This window comes from Macrobrachium nipponense, chromosome 40, assembly GCF_015104395.2.
Source record: "Macrobrachium nipponense isolate FS-2020 chromosome 40, ASM1510439v2, whole genome shotgun sequence".
NCBI lineage: Eukaryota > Metazoa > Arthropoda > Malacostraca > Decapoda > Palaemonidae > Macrobrachium > Macrobrachium nipponense.
The window spans coordinates 50151535-50164618 of record NC_061101.1 but is presented as its reverse complement, the minus strand read 5'-3'; the positions used below and the strand labels follow the sequence as shown (position 1 = coordinate 50164618).

General features: G+C 39.1%; 2 protein-coding genes across 6 annotated transcripts in view; one reads left to right on the top strand and one right to left on the bottom strand.

Annotated features, from left to right (window-relative positions):
• Positions 1–8932, top strand: part of LOC135212150 (zinc finger protein 62 homolog) — an 84959-nt gene extending 76027 nt beyond the window's left edge. For all 3 annotated transcript variants that reach the window (XM_064245568.1, XM_064245566.1, XM_064245567.1), the window contains exon 4: positions 7561–8932. In XM_064245568.1, the coding sequence (XP_064101638.1) occupies positions 7561–7583 (23 nt within the window). In that variant the 3' untranslated portion in view covers positions 7584–8932. The remainder of the gene's footprint in view (positions 1–7560) is intronic.
• LOC135212149 (dual specificity protein phosphatase CDC14A-like) overlaps positions 7796–13084 on the bottom strand; it is a 229259-nt gene continuing 223970 nt past the window's right edge. For 2 of the 3 annotated variants that reach the window (XM_064245563.1, XM_064245565.1), the window contains one exon: positions 11911–12112. In XM_064245563.1, the coding sequence (XP_064101633.1) occupies positions 12055–12112 (58 nt within the window). In that variant the 3' untranslated portion in view covers positions 11911–12054. Of the gene's footprint in view, positions 12113–13084 lie in introns of all 3 variants that reach the window. The other variant, XM_064245564.1, reaches the window with a different exon arrangement.

Below are 13084 nucleotides of genomic sequence, written 5' to 3'. Positions count from 1 at the left end.
GGTCGATGAGTCGGATGCATATTACGATATCGAAATGCTCCTTCCAAATTCACGCAAGGTGAGGTTTGTGGTATCGGTGAAGTCGAAACATCTCTTGAATAGATGTTTCGTATACAGCTTCTTGAAGTTCGATATCACTTGCTGGTCCATGGGCTGGAGGAGAGGGGTGGTGTTAGGGGGAAGATAAAGAACCTTGATGAAGGAATACTCCGCTAGGATATCTTCCTCGAGGCCAGGAGGGTGAGCAGGGGCATTGTCCAACAGGAGGCATTTCAGAGGGAGGCACTTCTCTTCCAAGAATTTCTTCACTGTCGGGCCGAAACACAGATTTACCCACTTGGTGAATAAAAGCCTCGTTACCCAGGCTTTCGCATTAGCCCTCCACATCACTGGAAGCTTCTCCTTAAGCATTTTGTAGGCCTTGAAGGCTCGAGGAGTCTCGGAATGATAGACAAGTAGGGGCTTCACCTTGCAATCCCCACTGGCGTTCGAACAAAGTGCGAGCATAAGCGGCCAGTCTCATCACAGTTGAAGACTTGGTGAGAACTGTAGTCTTCCTTGATCATCATCTCGTTGAACGTCTTTTTAAAGGCCAGATACCACAAGATTCCTTGCTTTCATCTACTTTTTTAGCGTAGCCAGCTAGGCACTAGAAATTATCCTATTGTCAAGACCTCAGGTTTGTAGCTATGAAAAATACAAATTGTCTTAGAAAATTTGTCATTTTCCAGTGTTCTGTTGCCAGTTTGACTAAAATAAACCAATTTCCCAGGTACAGCCACAACCTATGCTGGACTGGTTGGCCCAGACTGCCACTGGTATCATAATCTGGTCGAAAACCTATACAGGCAGTCTGCGGTTAATAGCAATCCGGTTTTATGGTGCTCGACAAGCACCATAAGATCAGCAATTTATGATGCCATACCATGCCAAGTTTCGGTTATGGTGCCGATAATAGTTATAGTGCCATAACGTACCTAACAGAGGTGCCGTTAACCAGTTATCAGTGCCATTAACTGAAACGCATCACCATAAATCACTGAGTTTCGGTTAATGTTGGTTTCGGTTATCAGCTACCCGCTGATAACTGGGGACTGCCTGTATATGGTTTTCAACCTGACTGTGGCACCAGTGGAAGTCTAGGCCCACCAGAGTCTAGCATAGGTTGTGGCTGTACCTGGGAAATTGGTATATTTTAGTCAAACTGGCAACAAAACATTGGAAATAGAGGTATCCAGAAAACTTTTTTATTCCAGCCAAAATGGCAATAAAACACTGGGAATATTGTATCATTTGCAAATTGTGCCAAAAAGTCCACACATCCTGGGATGAACATCCCATTTTGACAGCACTGGTTTGTTCTTCAGCAGGCTGCATCTCAAGTCTGTTTGCAGAAACCAAGAAGCTCCAGCAGTAGCCAAGCCCTCCATCCAGAGTCAGTGCGTTGCTGTGGTGATAGTTGGTTTTTTTCAACTGCCTCAGGGTGGTTCTTCACAGTTATGTCTCTTGTAGTGCTAGGTGGCTATGATTCTCACAGAAGCCTGTCACTCTCTCAGCAGTAGTTCTCCCTGATCTTCTTAAATGACGGGACAAAGATTAGCTCGGTGATCGTCCCTATATTTCTCAAACATTTGGAATTTCATTACTTTACAGCAGGTTGACTCCCAGTTAGAGTGACAAGAACTTTGTTTGAGGCAGGCTGGAAGCAACATTTCTTCTTCCAGGATCTTAAGGCAGTGGTCCTGGCTCTTCAGTCATTTACTAACGCTGTCGGGAAATAATTGTGGACAACTCTGCTACCTTAGAAAACCAGCAAGGTACAAGATTTGTGGCTCCTTGTTGGCTTGCAGTAAGATCTTTGTCTGGGCAAAGGCCAATGACATCTTCATCAACAGCCCCAGTGTGAAGAAACAGGTCGGTCATTGGTGTAGTGACAGGATCAAGTCAGAAAAGCTCTTTTAACAGCTGTGGGATAGAATGGTTCTCTTCTCATCTCAACTAGTCTGGATTATGAGCTCTTTGTATTGTTCTCATTTCACCCCCTACCAGCGGGGTAAATTGGATGATATACTTCATAAGAGTGATAGTCCATTGCTTATATCTTCTGCCAGCATGACCAGGTATATAGAGCTTAGCAGTTAAGACATACCAAGATATTATTCATTGCTCATCTGCTTGAAAAGTAATGATAGTATACTGTACTTAATATTTATGTATTTATCTTGAAAAGCCTTTTTGATAGAGTACCGAGACAGATAATTAAATGAGAATTCCAAAACCAATGGATATTATGATAATACTTACTGTAATTATTATTGGGCTTTACTTCTAGCACATATATGTTATAACTTTCATTCTGCTTTTAGCATCTAATACATTCATTCAAATGTTTTGACTAACTGTAATATTTTCATGATGGTCATTTTGTATATTTCATAATAGTGTTATTGTCTCCATCATTTAATTCCATAACTTGGGTTGTTCATACGCGAACAAACCTGAGGTTTTTAACAATAGGATAATTTCTAGCGCCTAGCTGGATCTGGTTAAATTGTAGATGAAAGCAAGGAATCTTGTGAGATCTGGCAATGCGTTTTTGTATCGGGTGAAGAGTGGTCAAGGACCACGCACCCACGCCACCGCGTCAGTCTTGACTGCCTGGACGAGAGTTGTGGTTGACATCTCTTGGCCTTAACCCGGTTCATTGCCTGTTTTGCTTGTGTTTTAATGTGTGTGTGTGCTGTTATTATGGCTTCTTCTGCTCCATCTCAGCCTCATCAACGCGTGTGCCCCGGAACCCCAGGTTTTCGTGTTCTCGTTTTTTGGCTTCAGCTGCAACCGACCCACACGTCATTTGCAATAGATGTCGGTATAATGTTTGTACAATAACGAATCCCTGCACGGAATGCCGTGCATGGCCTAGAGAGCAGTGGAAGTTATTTTATAGTAAGAGGGAGCATCGTAGGGTTTCTACTCTTCCTTCATGGGAGGGTTTTTCTTCTTCTCTTCCCAATGCTTCGTCTCCTGCTGCTGTCACACCCCATGCTAGTGTTGTGCCTTTGTCCCCTTCCTTTTCTTCCATCGATTCATCATTGGAAGTATCGGGAGGCCCTCAGGCTGATTTATGTAATGGTGCCCCTTCTTCTTTGGGAGTTAATTTGATTCCCGAGAGGGAGGAGGCTTTTTCATCAATGTCTTTTATTTCAGAGTCGGAGGCATCCAAAATGGTGGTGCTTTGGGGGACACTTGGCTACGGGGTCCACCATCCTTGCTACCCCTCTACTCATGCTGTCCAGGACCTCCCCTCCTCCTGGCCTAGTCTTCGTGGGTAGCTGAGGTCAGCCATTTTGTATTGCTTTGCCAGTGACGATTGCCGCTTCTTCAAGTCAAGAGGGAAGCTGTGGCGTCAGCCCCACTAGTGATGTCGCGGGGTCAGTCATTTTGTATCCCTCCGCCAGTGACGTCTGCTTCCTGTTCGGATCAAGGGGAAGCCGTGATGTCATCGCAGCTTATGACGTCACTTCCATCGATGATGTCTCTCCCAGTCGTCTCCTCTACGCTGCCTCGCTTGTCTATTTCATCATCGTTTACTGCCATGACATCATCTCTGCCATCCAGTTCGCTGCATCTCCCTTCTATGTCATCAGACTCTAATCTTGCTGATCCGTCTGAGGCTTTATGCCAGGCGGTTCTTAAGAGATTGGGCTCTGTTTTAGAAGATAAGTTGGCTGCCATGTCGGCTGGGAGGACTGGAAGCAAACGTGTTGCATCGCCCCCGCCTCCTGCAAAGAGATGGTGTAAGGAACCAGTATTGTCTTCCTTCCTCTCCCCCATCTCCGCCGCGTCGGCGCATCAAACGTTGGAAGGCTAAGGACTTTGCCCTTTCTTCGTCTGCAAGTGAGGAGCAGCACGCCCGTGTTCCTGAGAGTGTTGGTGTTTCAGAGTGTTAGTGTATCTTCCTGTGCGATCTGCAGTGGCTGCTTCGCCCTCTGCATTGAGTAGCGAGCATGTTGCAACCTCCCTCGTTCGTGCACATGTTGCAGGTGCTCCCACTTCTCCTTCTCCAGGGCCTATTCGTCGCCGTAAGGATCTCAAGGCGCCTGTCAAGAGGTGGAAGGTTGTGAGCGCTGAGTTGGTGCAGCAGGAGTGTTTGCCTGCCCCTCTCCTTGCTACTTCCAAGAGTTCGACTTCAAGGGATTCTCGTTCTATCTCAAGTGTTCAGGATTCTTCACCGACACTTGTTCATATGTCTGCCATGCCTGTGCCTGTTCGTGGCCCTGTTAGAGAGTCATCTGTTGGGAGAGTGCGTAGTGATGTCCCTAGTGTTTGTGGTTGGTTCGTTGCGAGAGTTGGTGCGTGGATCCAGCCCAGACAGGTTAGTTGGTGTTTCGGACTGTGTGGCTACTGGTTCTTCCATTAATTTACACGAGGAAGGCACTTCAGATAAGCCTGCACACCCTTCTCATCGTCGTTCTCCGTTGCCAGAGCAGGAGCGAGACACGCAAGAGTTTTTGTCTTCCTATACAGAAGTTGTCGATCTCATTCATGGATTCAACAATTTGGAGAGTAGGGCTCAGGCTCGGTCATCTTTCACTCCTTTCTACTTGGAAGCCTTGCTGGGAGCTACGCAGGATCCCAAGTCGTCATTTCAACTTCCCTTGTCGGGGCACTTCCAGTTAGTCTTGCATAAGGTTAACACCTTTGTTTCAGTTCGGGACAGTTCGCTTCGCTCTAGGGGCTCTGCTAAGCTGCTACCCCCGCCTCTCACGAGGCATAGGAAGTACTATGCTACGAACTCTGCTTTTTTTATGTCGCGCTGTCTTAACCCGGACATCATTCGTCTGAAGCCAGGATTGACTTTGGAGCAGGTGAGGTCGGTGGCTCCGTCCTTGTCTCCACAGGATGCCTCAGCGTTGGAGTCTACGGCAGCCTCCAAGTTGCAGACGGTTTCTTGGCTGGACTTCTGGTCTATGGTCATTGCCAAGATAGCTTCTGACAGGTCCCGAGAGGGGTTGGTGAGTGCTTCCTCTCTGGCCAGTTTGTTGCAGTCAGGAGGCAACATGTTTTCTTATCTGGCTCACCTGTGTTAATTTATGGGCTAACGTTCTTCTGATTAGAAGAGATGCGGCTTAATCGGCGGGGAGATATAGCTAAATGTAACAGTAGGTAAGTATCCAAATAATAAATTTTATTATGAAAATTTATATTATCACAAAATGATGCATGAATTCGTAACGCACGGACGTAAAATGTTTTTTTCTAAAATTCACCATAAATCGAAGTAATGTGCTAGAGACTTCCCGTTTGTTGCAAAATGAAGGTAATTGATTGAATATTACTAGACCGTAAGTGTTTTAGCTTACAATTGCAGTTTTCAACCATTTCAGTTGAGTCAAAGTTGACCGCAAGTTGAAATTTTGGCACTTGTGATTTATATGAAAATATTTCAAAACTGATAAAAGGTACAACCATGAGTTATTTTTTGTATTCTACATGAAATTGTGCACATTTTTATGTATAACACTATGTAAGGCTTAATAGAAAACAGTGCGAAAATTACGACAAGGTGACTAAAGAAATTGAGATTTTCAGCAGTTACCGCACACGGAGGGAAGGAAAAAGTTTTTTCAAAAATTCACCATAAAACGAAATATTGTGCTAGAGACTTCCCGTTTGCTGCAAAATGAAGTTAAATGATTGAATGTTACTAGAATGTAAGGGTTTCAGCAGAGTCACTCGCAAAAGTTCTGCAAAACACAAATGCGTCAGGAAATGGCTCTCCGATGATGCGTCGCGGATGCTTTGTAGTGCAAGAAGAAAGAAATTCGCACATGCGCGGCTGGGTAATGCTTGTAAACAAAACAACAGCATGATCCGTGAACTCCCAGCATCCCTCAAGGCGCGTGATTTAAAATCTTTCGCAAACTAGGCCTATAACTATTTTTCCGCGAATATTAAAAAAAACTTTCTGTAGTCAACGTACCGTACGTCCACTTGGCATCCGACAGACAAATTTAGTCAACATACAATACGTCCAGTCGGCGTTTAAGGGCTAACTCCCGAGGAAGAGGGGGTGACATTACACAATAAATCAGCCTGAGGGCCTCCCGATACTTCTAACGACGAATCGATGGAAGAAAAGGAAGGAGACAAAGGCACTGCACTCCTGTGGCAGGAGACGAAGCATCAGGAAGAGGAGATGAAAATCATTCCCACAAAGGAAGGGTAGAAACTCTCTCATTAAAAATAACTTCCACTGCTCTCTAGGCCACGCTCAACATTCTGGGCAGGGATTCGTTATGGTACAAACGTTAGAACACCTACTGCAAGTTGTTTGGGGGTCTGTCGCTGAAGAAGCCAGGAAACTAGAACACGGGAAACCTTGAATACCCAGGTACACACGTTGGCGAGGCCAAGAAGGAGCAGAAGAAGCCATAATACAAGCACACACACACAGAATCACAAGCGAAAATGAGCAATGAACTGGGTAAAAGGCCAAGAGAGGGCAACTACAACTCTCACCCAGGCGCTTAACAAAAAGACTGAACGCTGTAGTGTGGGTGTGTGGTCCTTGACCACTTTTCACCCGATATATGCTCATTGCCAGATTTCACAAGTTTCCTTGCTTTTCATCTCTATTTTATCCAGATCCAGCTAGGTGCTAGAAAATTCTCCTATTGTTAAGACCGAAGGTTTGTTCACGTATGAACAATAGAACTTTCTCCAGAACTTTATCCACATCCATAGTAGTTAAAGACCATAATGTTGATAACATGATTTTAAAGCCAGGCTCTGGAAGGTTCCAGTCAACCCTTGCTAGCTTTTATGAATGTAACACATACTGTAGATGGTTTGACAAATTTATTAGAGTTGGTAAGAGTAGCAAGACAGCAGATTCTACATTATATTCATCCTGATGCTTACTGTTCATTTATGGCATCTTAGAATAGTGGAACTTGTGTGTGACTGGTCACTACAGCTGTAGTCTTATTTTACATTTTCCAGTGATTCTTCCTCACTTATATGTCACTCTTTTCTTCAATCCTTAGTTTGTTTGCAAATTTTCCCAAGGGGTTCTTGGTGCATCCTTTGTCACAATCAGCCATTCCTCTAGTACTGAGCATCTCACACTTCCCTAACTAAGCTGTGATTCAGACTAGTATACATATTATGTGATGAGTTTGAAAACAAGATACGTTTTGATAGGGGGTTGCTATGGCCCTGTAGTTTTAGGCTGCATATGCCCAGGGTGATCACTACTATTGTTGTCAGTTAGACAAAAGATTGTAGAGCCTGCAACATTCAGACCACAAATGTGGTCTGTATGAGTGGTGGGTTTGTATGAAAATACGTAGTACATATACTGTTTAAAAAATTAGTTGGCATGCTTTTGTATGGCCATAAATTATGTATTTAATTTTTTTGTTAACCAAAAGTAGTATATACTGTTAAAAAATTTTTTTTTAGTTGGCATGCTTTTTGTATTTGCCAAAGATTTATGTATTTTAATTTTTTTGTTAACCAAAAGTTAGTATAATTAATTTTTTTTTATACTTTCAGGTTTAGAAGAAGAGATGAATTGATATTCATGGCAACAAATAAGAAGGCTGTTCAAAACTTATTAGGTTTAGTGATATTTAAATCAATTTCAGAAAACAGTATTGGGCCTCAATTCAAGTTGATCTAGGAAAGGAATATGTAACAGGTTGGTAGTAAACTTGCTTTAGTTAACTTCACATTTGTCAGGAACTATAATACATATTGTAATTGCCAAAGGTAAAGTGAAAATGCAAAATACTCCTCTTAGTCTATATTTTCCTCAAATAAGACACTACAAACTTCTATTGCATAACAAACAGGGTTAGAAAAATAGTTCAGTTCCCAAAAGCAAATTGTTATTAAAAAATGAAAATAAAAAATCATTTAACATTAATCATAAACTACATTCTATTAGAAGCCATACCAATGTCTTGACACTTTTATTCTAAGAACACTTTCACATTTTACGTACGTGGGAAAACTATTTGGTTTACTCAAATGTTAATAAAAAAAAAAATGACATCAGTTTCACTAGAATGAATAAGCCAGGCTTTTTATTCCCAAAGCAAAAGAAAAACCTTACCAAAAAATAATACCCTCCATTAAGTCAAGAACTGAAATAAATAAACCAATTACCTAAAAACAAATAGTTTACCATGTTTAGTTCCCATACATTGCAAGTATACAATATTTTGACAATGAAAGGTATGGAAATGTATGTCACCAGCAGTCTTCCAAGTTGCCACAGTTATAACATTTGATGTACTATAACCTTCTTATTTACAAGAAATAAAGCTATAAAAATAGAAGCTGCTGATGCCCAGTACTTAGAAACCTACCTTTCCTTGTTTTTCTCTATGAATCATAACAGTTGTTTATCCAATAAAAATTTCAAGTGTAAAATATATGGAAGTATTTGTAATTGTAAAAAAGTAATTTGTGCCACATTTTATATATCAGTACCAAAGTTCAACCTGGAATGAATAGCTGGAGAGTATTGTGATGGTAATGTGTAATTTCCAGCCTGAAGTTCTGTAACATTCTCAAATGGGTCATATCAGGCTGCCCATTTTCTTAGATCCAAAGCAAGTATAGAATATAAGAAATTGGAAAAAAAATTCAAAACTATCCTCAACCTGATTTGAATTTCTGTGCTTTCAAAGACTTTACACTTATAGTAAGTTATTCCAGTACTGTACCTGAACATTTCGTCCCCAAGTATCATTTGTTCATTCTGGTAAGATCATTTACAGTTTAAGTAGTTTTAATTATTGCTTTTCATTCTCAAAGCAGCATGTACAGATGCAAAAATCATTTAATATTCAGGCTACCAACATGATGTTTACAAAGGCCCTTAAGTATTGTTTTGGATTATTAAAAATTTTATTTACTACCTTCTCTAGTAAATCTGTATACCAGTAACCCCTTTAATTAAAGCAACTGCCATTTCTCTTGTACCTAATCATACAAATATATTGTGAAACTGTATTGCTGAGCTTAGAGATTTCAAGTATACGTAATTAAAAAAATCATGTTCTTCAATATTCACTTTACATATTGCCAAATACAATACACTGTGTAATATTTACATGAATTAAATCTTGACTGAAAATTTTTGTATGATTTTCATCAGTCTTAAACATTGCAGTAAAGGATAGGCATGTATAAACGACAAATTTAGACATAGGTTTACAGTGTTCTAAATTACCATACCATTTGCAATAGCTTGAGGAATGTGAAAATTAAAATTGACTAAACTTGAGAATTAGTGTATAAGATTTCTTCCTAGAATCTTTCATACTCATGATATAAATGCTAATGTTGAAACTGACCAAGATATAGCAACTTTGTGTGTTTTTATTATCTAATACTTAACTAAATCAAAATTTTTAAGGCCATATTGTGAGCAGTTTTGTTATATTAAAATTGATTTACTCTGAATTGTGCATTTCAGCTTCACATGCTGACAGTCATTTGTAGCCCAGCAGCCACTATGATAATCAATGATAATATTTACACAAACCTTGTGAATAGTCATACAGTTCTAGAGCACTGTAAATCTACTTTTTTTTTATATAAAATGGTGTGTATTCGGGTAACATCAGCGCAATTTTTTTTTTATTTTTCTTTTATGAGAAAAATATTGGATGGTTCATAATCTATAATTTACTACATCGCTACTCTAAGAAAAATATATAATGTATACACGTATATTTACTATAGATATATCCATATATGCATCACCAGCAGGGATCAGAGTTCTATCAGTCTGCAGAACCCCAATTTACACTACCTTTTCATTAATTATTATGTTTTAATGAAGTTCCTTATGTTGTGTCCATCCACTGATGATTTACCTTTTGAAAATGTACATTTTAGATTTTAACAGTGCAAAAAATAGAAAATAATTGCAAGATAAGTCTCTTCATGAGTTATGCATCATCACTATACAATTTTTCAGTTAATGATGGTAACCAGGTTTGCCTGAAAAGAAATTGAGTTACCAATTATTAAGTTACTTTCTGGGATTATGTTGGAAAACTGAAATTTTGCCTGAAATCCCAAAAAACAATGTTCACCCAAGAAGTTAAATTTCCCTATAAAATTCAAAACCATGGTAATTGTTGACAATATTTTATTTTTAATGAAATTGTTTCTATTCCCCAACAGAGAATTAAGCTTAACTTTTCCATGATGCTTCTGCAATTTCATGGAATACTAAATTATAACTATATAAAATATTTAAGAAATGTTTTCTAAAATTTCAGCACCTTTTGAAAAAACATACCTGATCCTAACTCCTTGATTAAATGGATTTTTGAAAAATACTAAACAGAAGTAAATTTCCATCCGTATAATAGTGCTTTTTTTTTTTTTACTTAAGATTAAATTCAATAAAATCAAATTATGTAAAAGTGGATTCAAATGAAGGTAAAATCCAGTAAGAAAATCTTATAGGAAAAAATTCATGACACTGCTGCTTTACTTGCAGAGACAATGCTGCAAAACCATATTGCAGTCAAGCAAAATAACCAAAGAATAATCTCTTGTAAGCAAAGCCAATTAAAATTTTAGCATAAAACTATATAGAGGGGGGTCTATTTAGTGTGCATCACCTACAGCCAACAGCAATAAACATAATCCCTTACGTTCATTTTAAACAATTCCCATCTCACCGGGAAGTTTCCAATTTTACAAACATTGGGAAATAAAGTGTAATGATATCAATTACAAGGAAACTTGAGAAAATAAAAAAGTTCTCATGATGGATGACATTTAAAACCGTTCATCTCTATTGTTTTTAACCTATAAGTAATTTGTACACCAATAAGAAAATGGCACAACACTTTTATCTATTATAAATCAGGCACACAAGTTAGCCTCTTATATCTACTAGTTACTGTAAGTACAATACATAAAATAAAAACTAAATTTGACCACAATTTCTATAAAAAGCATTCCATTCCACAAAACCATAATTTCTGACACAATATAGAAACCCTGCTTAACAAATCACTTCTATGTAAAATAATTTGTACAGTTACTGTATATTATAAAATTAGTCAACATTCCACATTTACAATAAACAGACTGGCTTTATTCATCAGGAATATGACGAGATCGGCGAGTGGTCACAGCACCTACACCAGTCATTCGTTTACTTTCTTCCTCCCATCCACTTCGTGAGTGTGAGTTACGATCACAAGGTGGATCATCAGGAAGGGTTCGGATCACTTTGTACACGCTTTTTTCCTTTTTTATTGTATAATACTCTGTAATTTGTTTCTGTGAGGCCTTTTTCTTACTATGACTTGTATCCTTGTTTCTTTCAGTTTTGCTCCTCTCTGAAGTATCGCTCAGGATGGGTTCTGGACTAGTAACTCTACTTCTTGACTTACGTGTCTTTAAACTTCTTCCAGGCTCTCTGTTAGAAGGACTATGTGATCTTTTCTTAAGCCCACCAATTTTTTTGCCAACATGGTCGCCTCGACTTGTGCCACGACTAGACCGCCTTGAGCTAGTTACACTGGCACTCTTGCTGACTTTGCTTTCAGTAGAGGTGGTTTTCCTCAACTCTGGGGGAGCAGATCTTGACATTTTACCCTCCCCTCTAGACTTACTTTCCGACACAACTTCAAATGACCAAGACTTGGAAGAACCTTTGGGAGCCTTGGTAGTGTTCCTGCATTCCGAGGATGAATTTTTTCCCTCGGCAGAGGAAGAGCCGGACAAGACTTGATCCTCTTTGTTGCTGGAGCTGAGTAGGGAATCCGACTCTTTATCATGATTGGCATGGGAGGCGGTAATTTGCGACTGGCTGGATGAGTTGGAGTTGGTGGAGGAGTTCTTGGCGGTGCTAAGCTTGCTGATGGAAGAGCTTCGCGATTTCTTGAGAGAATTCTTGCTGGTAGGAGTGTCACTTGTTGCATCTGTGTTGGATGATGTTGGTGATGATGAAGGTGGCGAAACTTCGGTGCTTTTAACGGTCTTGTTTTTGGTGGGCAGTGTTGGTAGTCATCTGACAAGGGCAGCTTTCGTGGAACGGCCGGAGAGTGTGCTTGAGGTCCCTCGGCTGCAAATACAACATACAGTTTCATAAATGTGTTTGAGTTTGAAAAATATAAAACCCAGAACTGCAAAATACTTGCTGTGATCTAGTTAAATGCAACAGGCAATGCAAATAAATTATTCTTTTTAAATACAAAGCTAAAAAGACTTCTTACAAAGACAATATTATACAGTAATGTACTTAATACTAAAGGACTCTGAAAGGTAACTATTATTTAGAAACAATTGTCCAAGTTTTGATGTCTTACAGGGAAGTGCAATACCACTCTAAAGTTGGGCACTGTTAATTTTATACAATTAATTCAGTAAAATAAGTCTACAATTACTAATCTATAAAATGTAGGCACTAAAACTAATTAGTGTGGAGAATAACTGCAAAAAAAAAAAAAAAAAAATGAGTTCAATTCTGTATGGTAAAAATATAGCTGAAAGTTACTGTGTACTTCTGAAACAAATTTGCATCACCTTTATTACTACTGCATTGAAAAATAAAAGCCCTTTTTATATAACCAATTCAAGATTTCTTGGAGACAGAGAGAGAATTATGTAAAAATCATTGATGCTAATCAGCAACCCTCCCTCTCCCTCCTGTCACATTGCTGGACATTTTTGACAGCTCTGGACTTTGAGCTTCTGTTGGAGTTAAAAAGAAAGATGAGGGAAAGAATTCTTTATATGCATCATTTTGTCATTACAGTAACCTTTATATTATTATTAGTATTTTAAAATATTAATAAACATATAGTAGATGTACCATAAAAATTCGCTCATCTCAGTAAGAGAAGGAAAGAGAAGAGTTGGTCTTACTTAAAAGTGAAATGGAAAGGTTATTTCTTTAACATACAATCACATACAAATTTTGAATTAGTTATATTACTCTTGTATGGTTCGACCCCCAAATTTTCACCCATAAAAATTTTTTATCATGTATCTCATTTACCATGCGAGGTCCTTTTTTGAGAGACTAAATTACAAT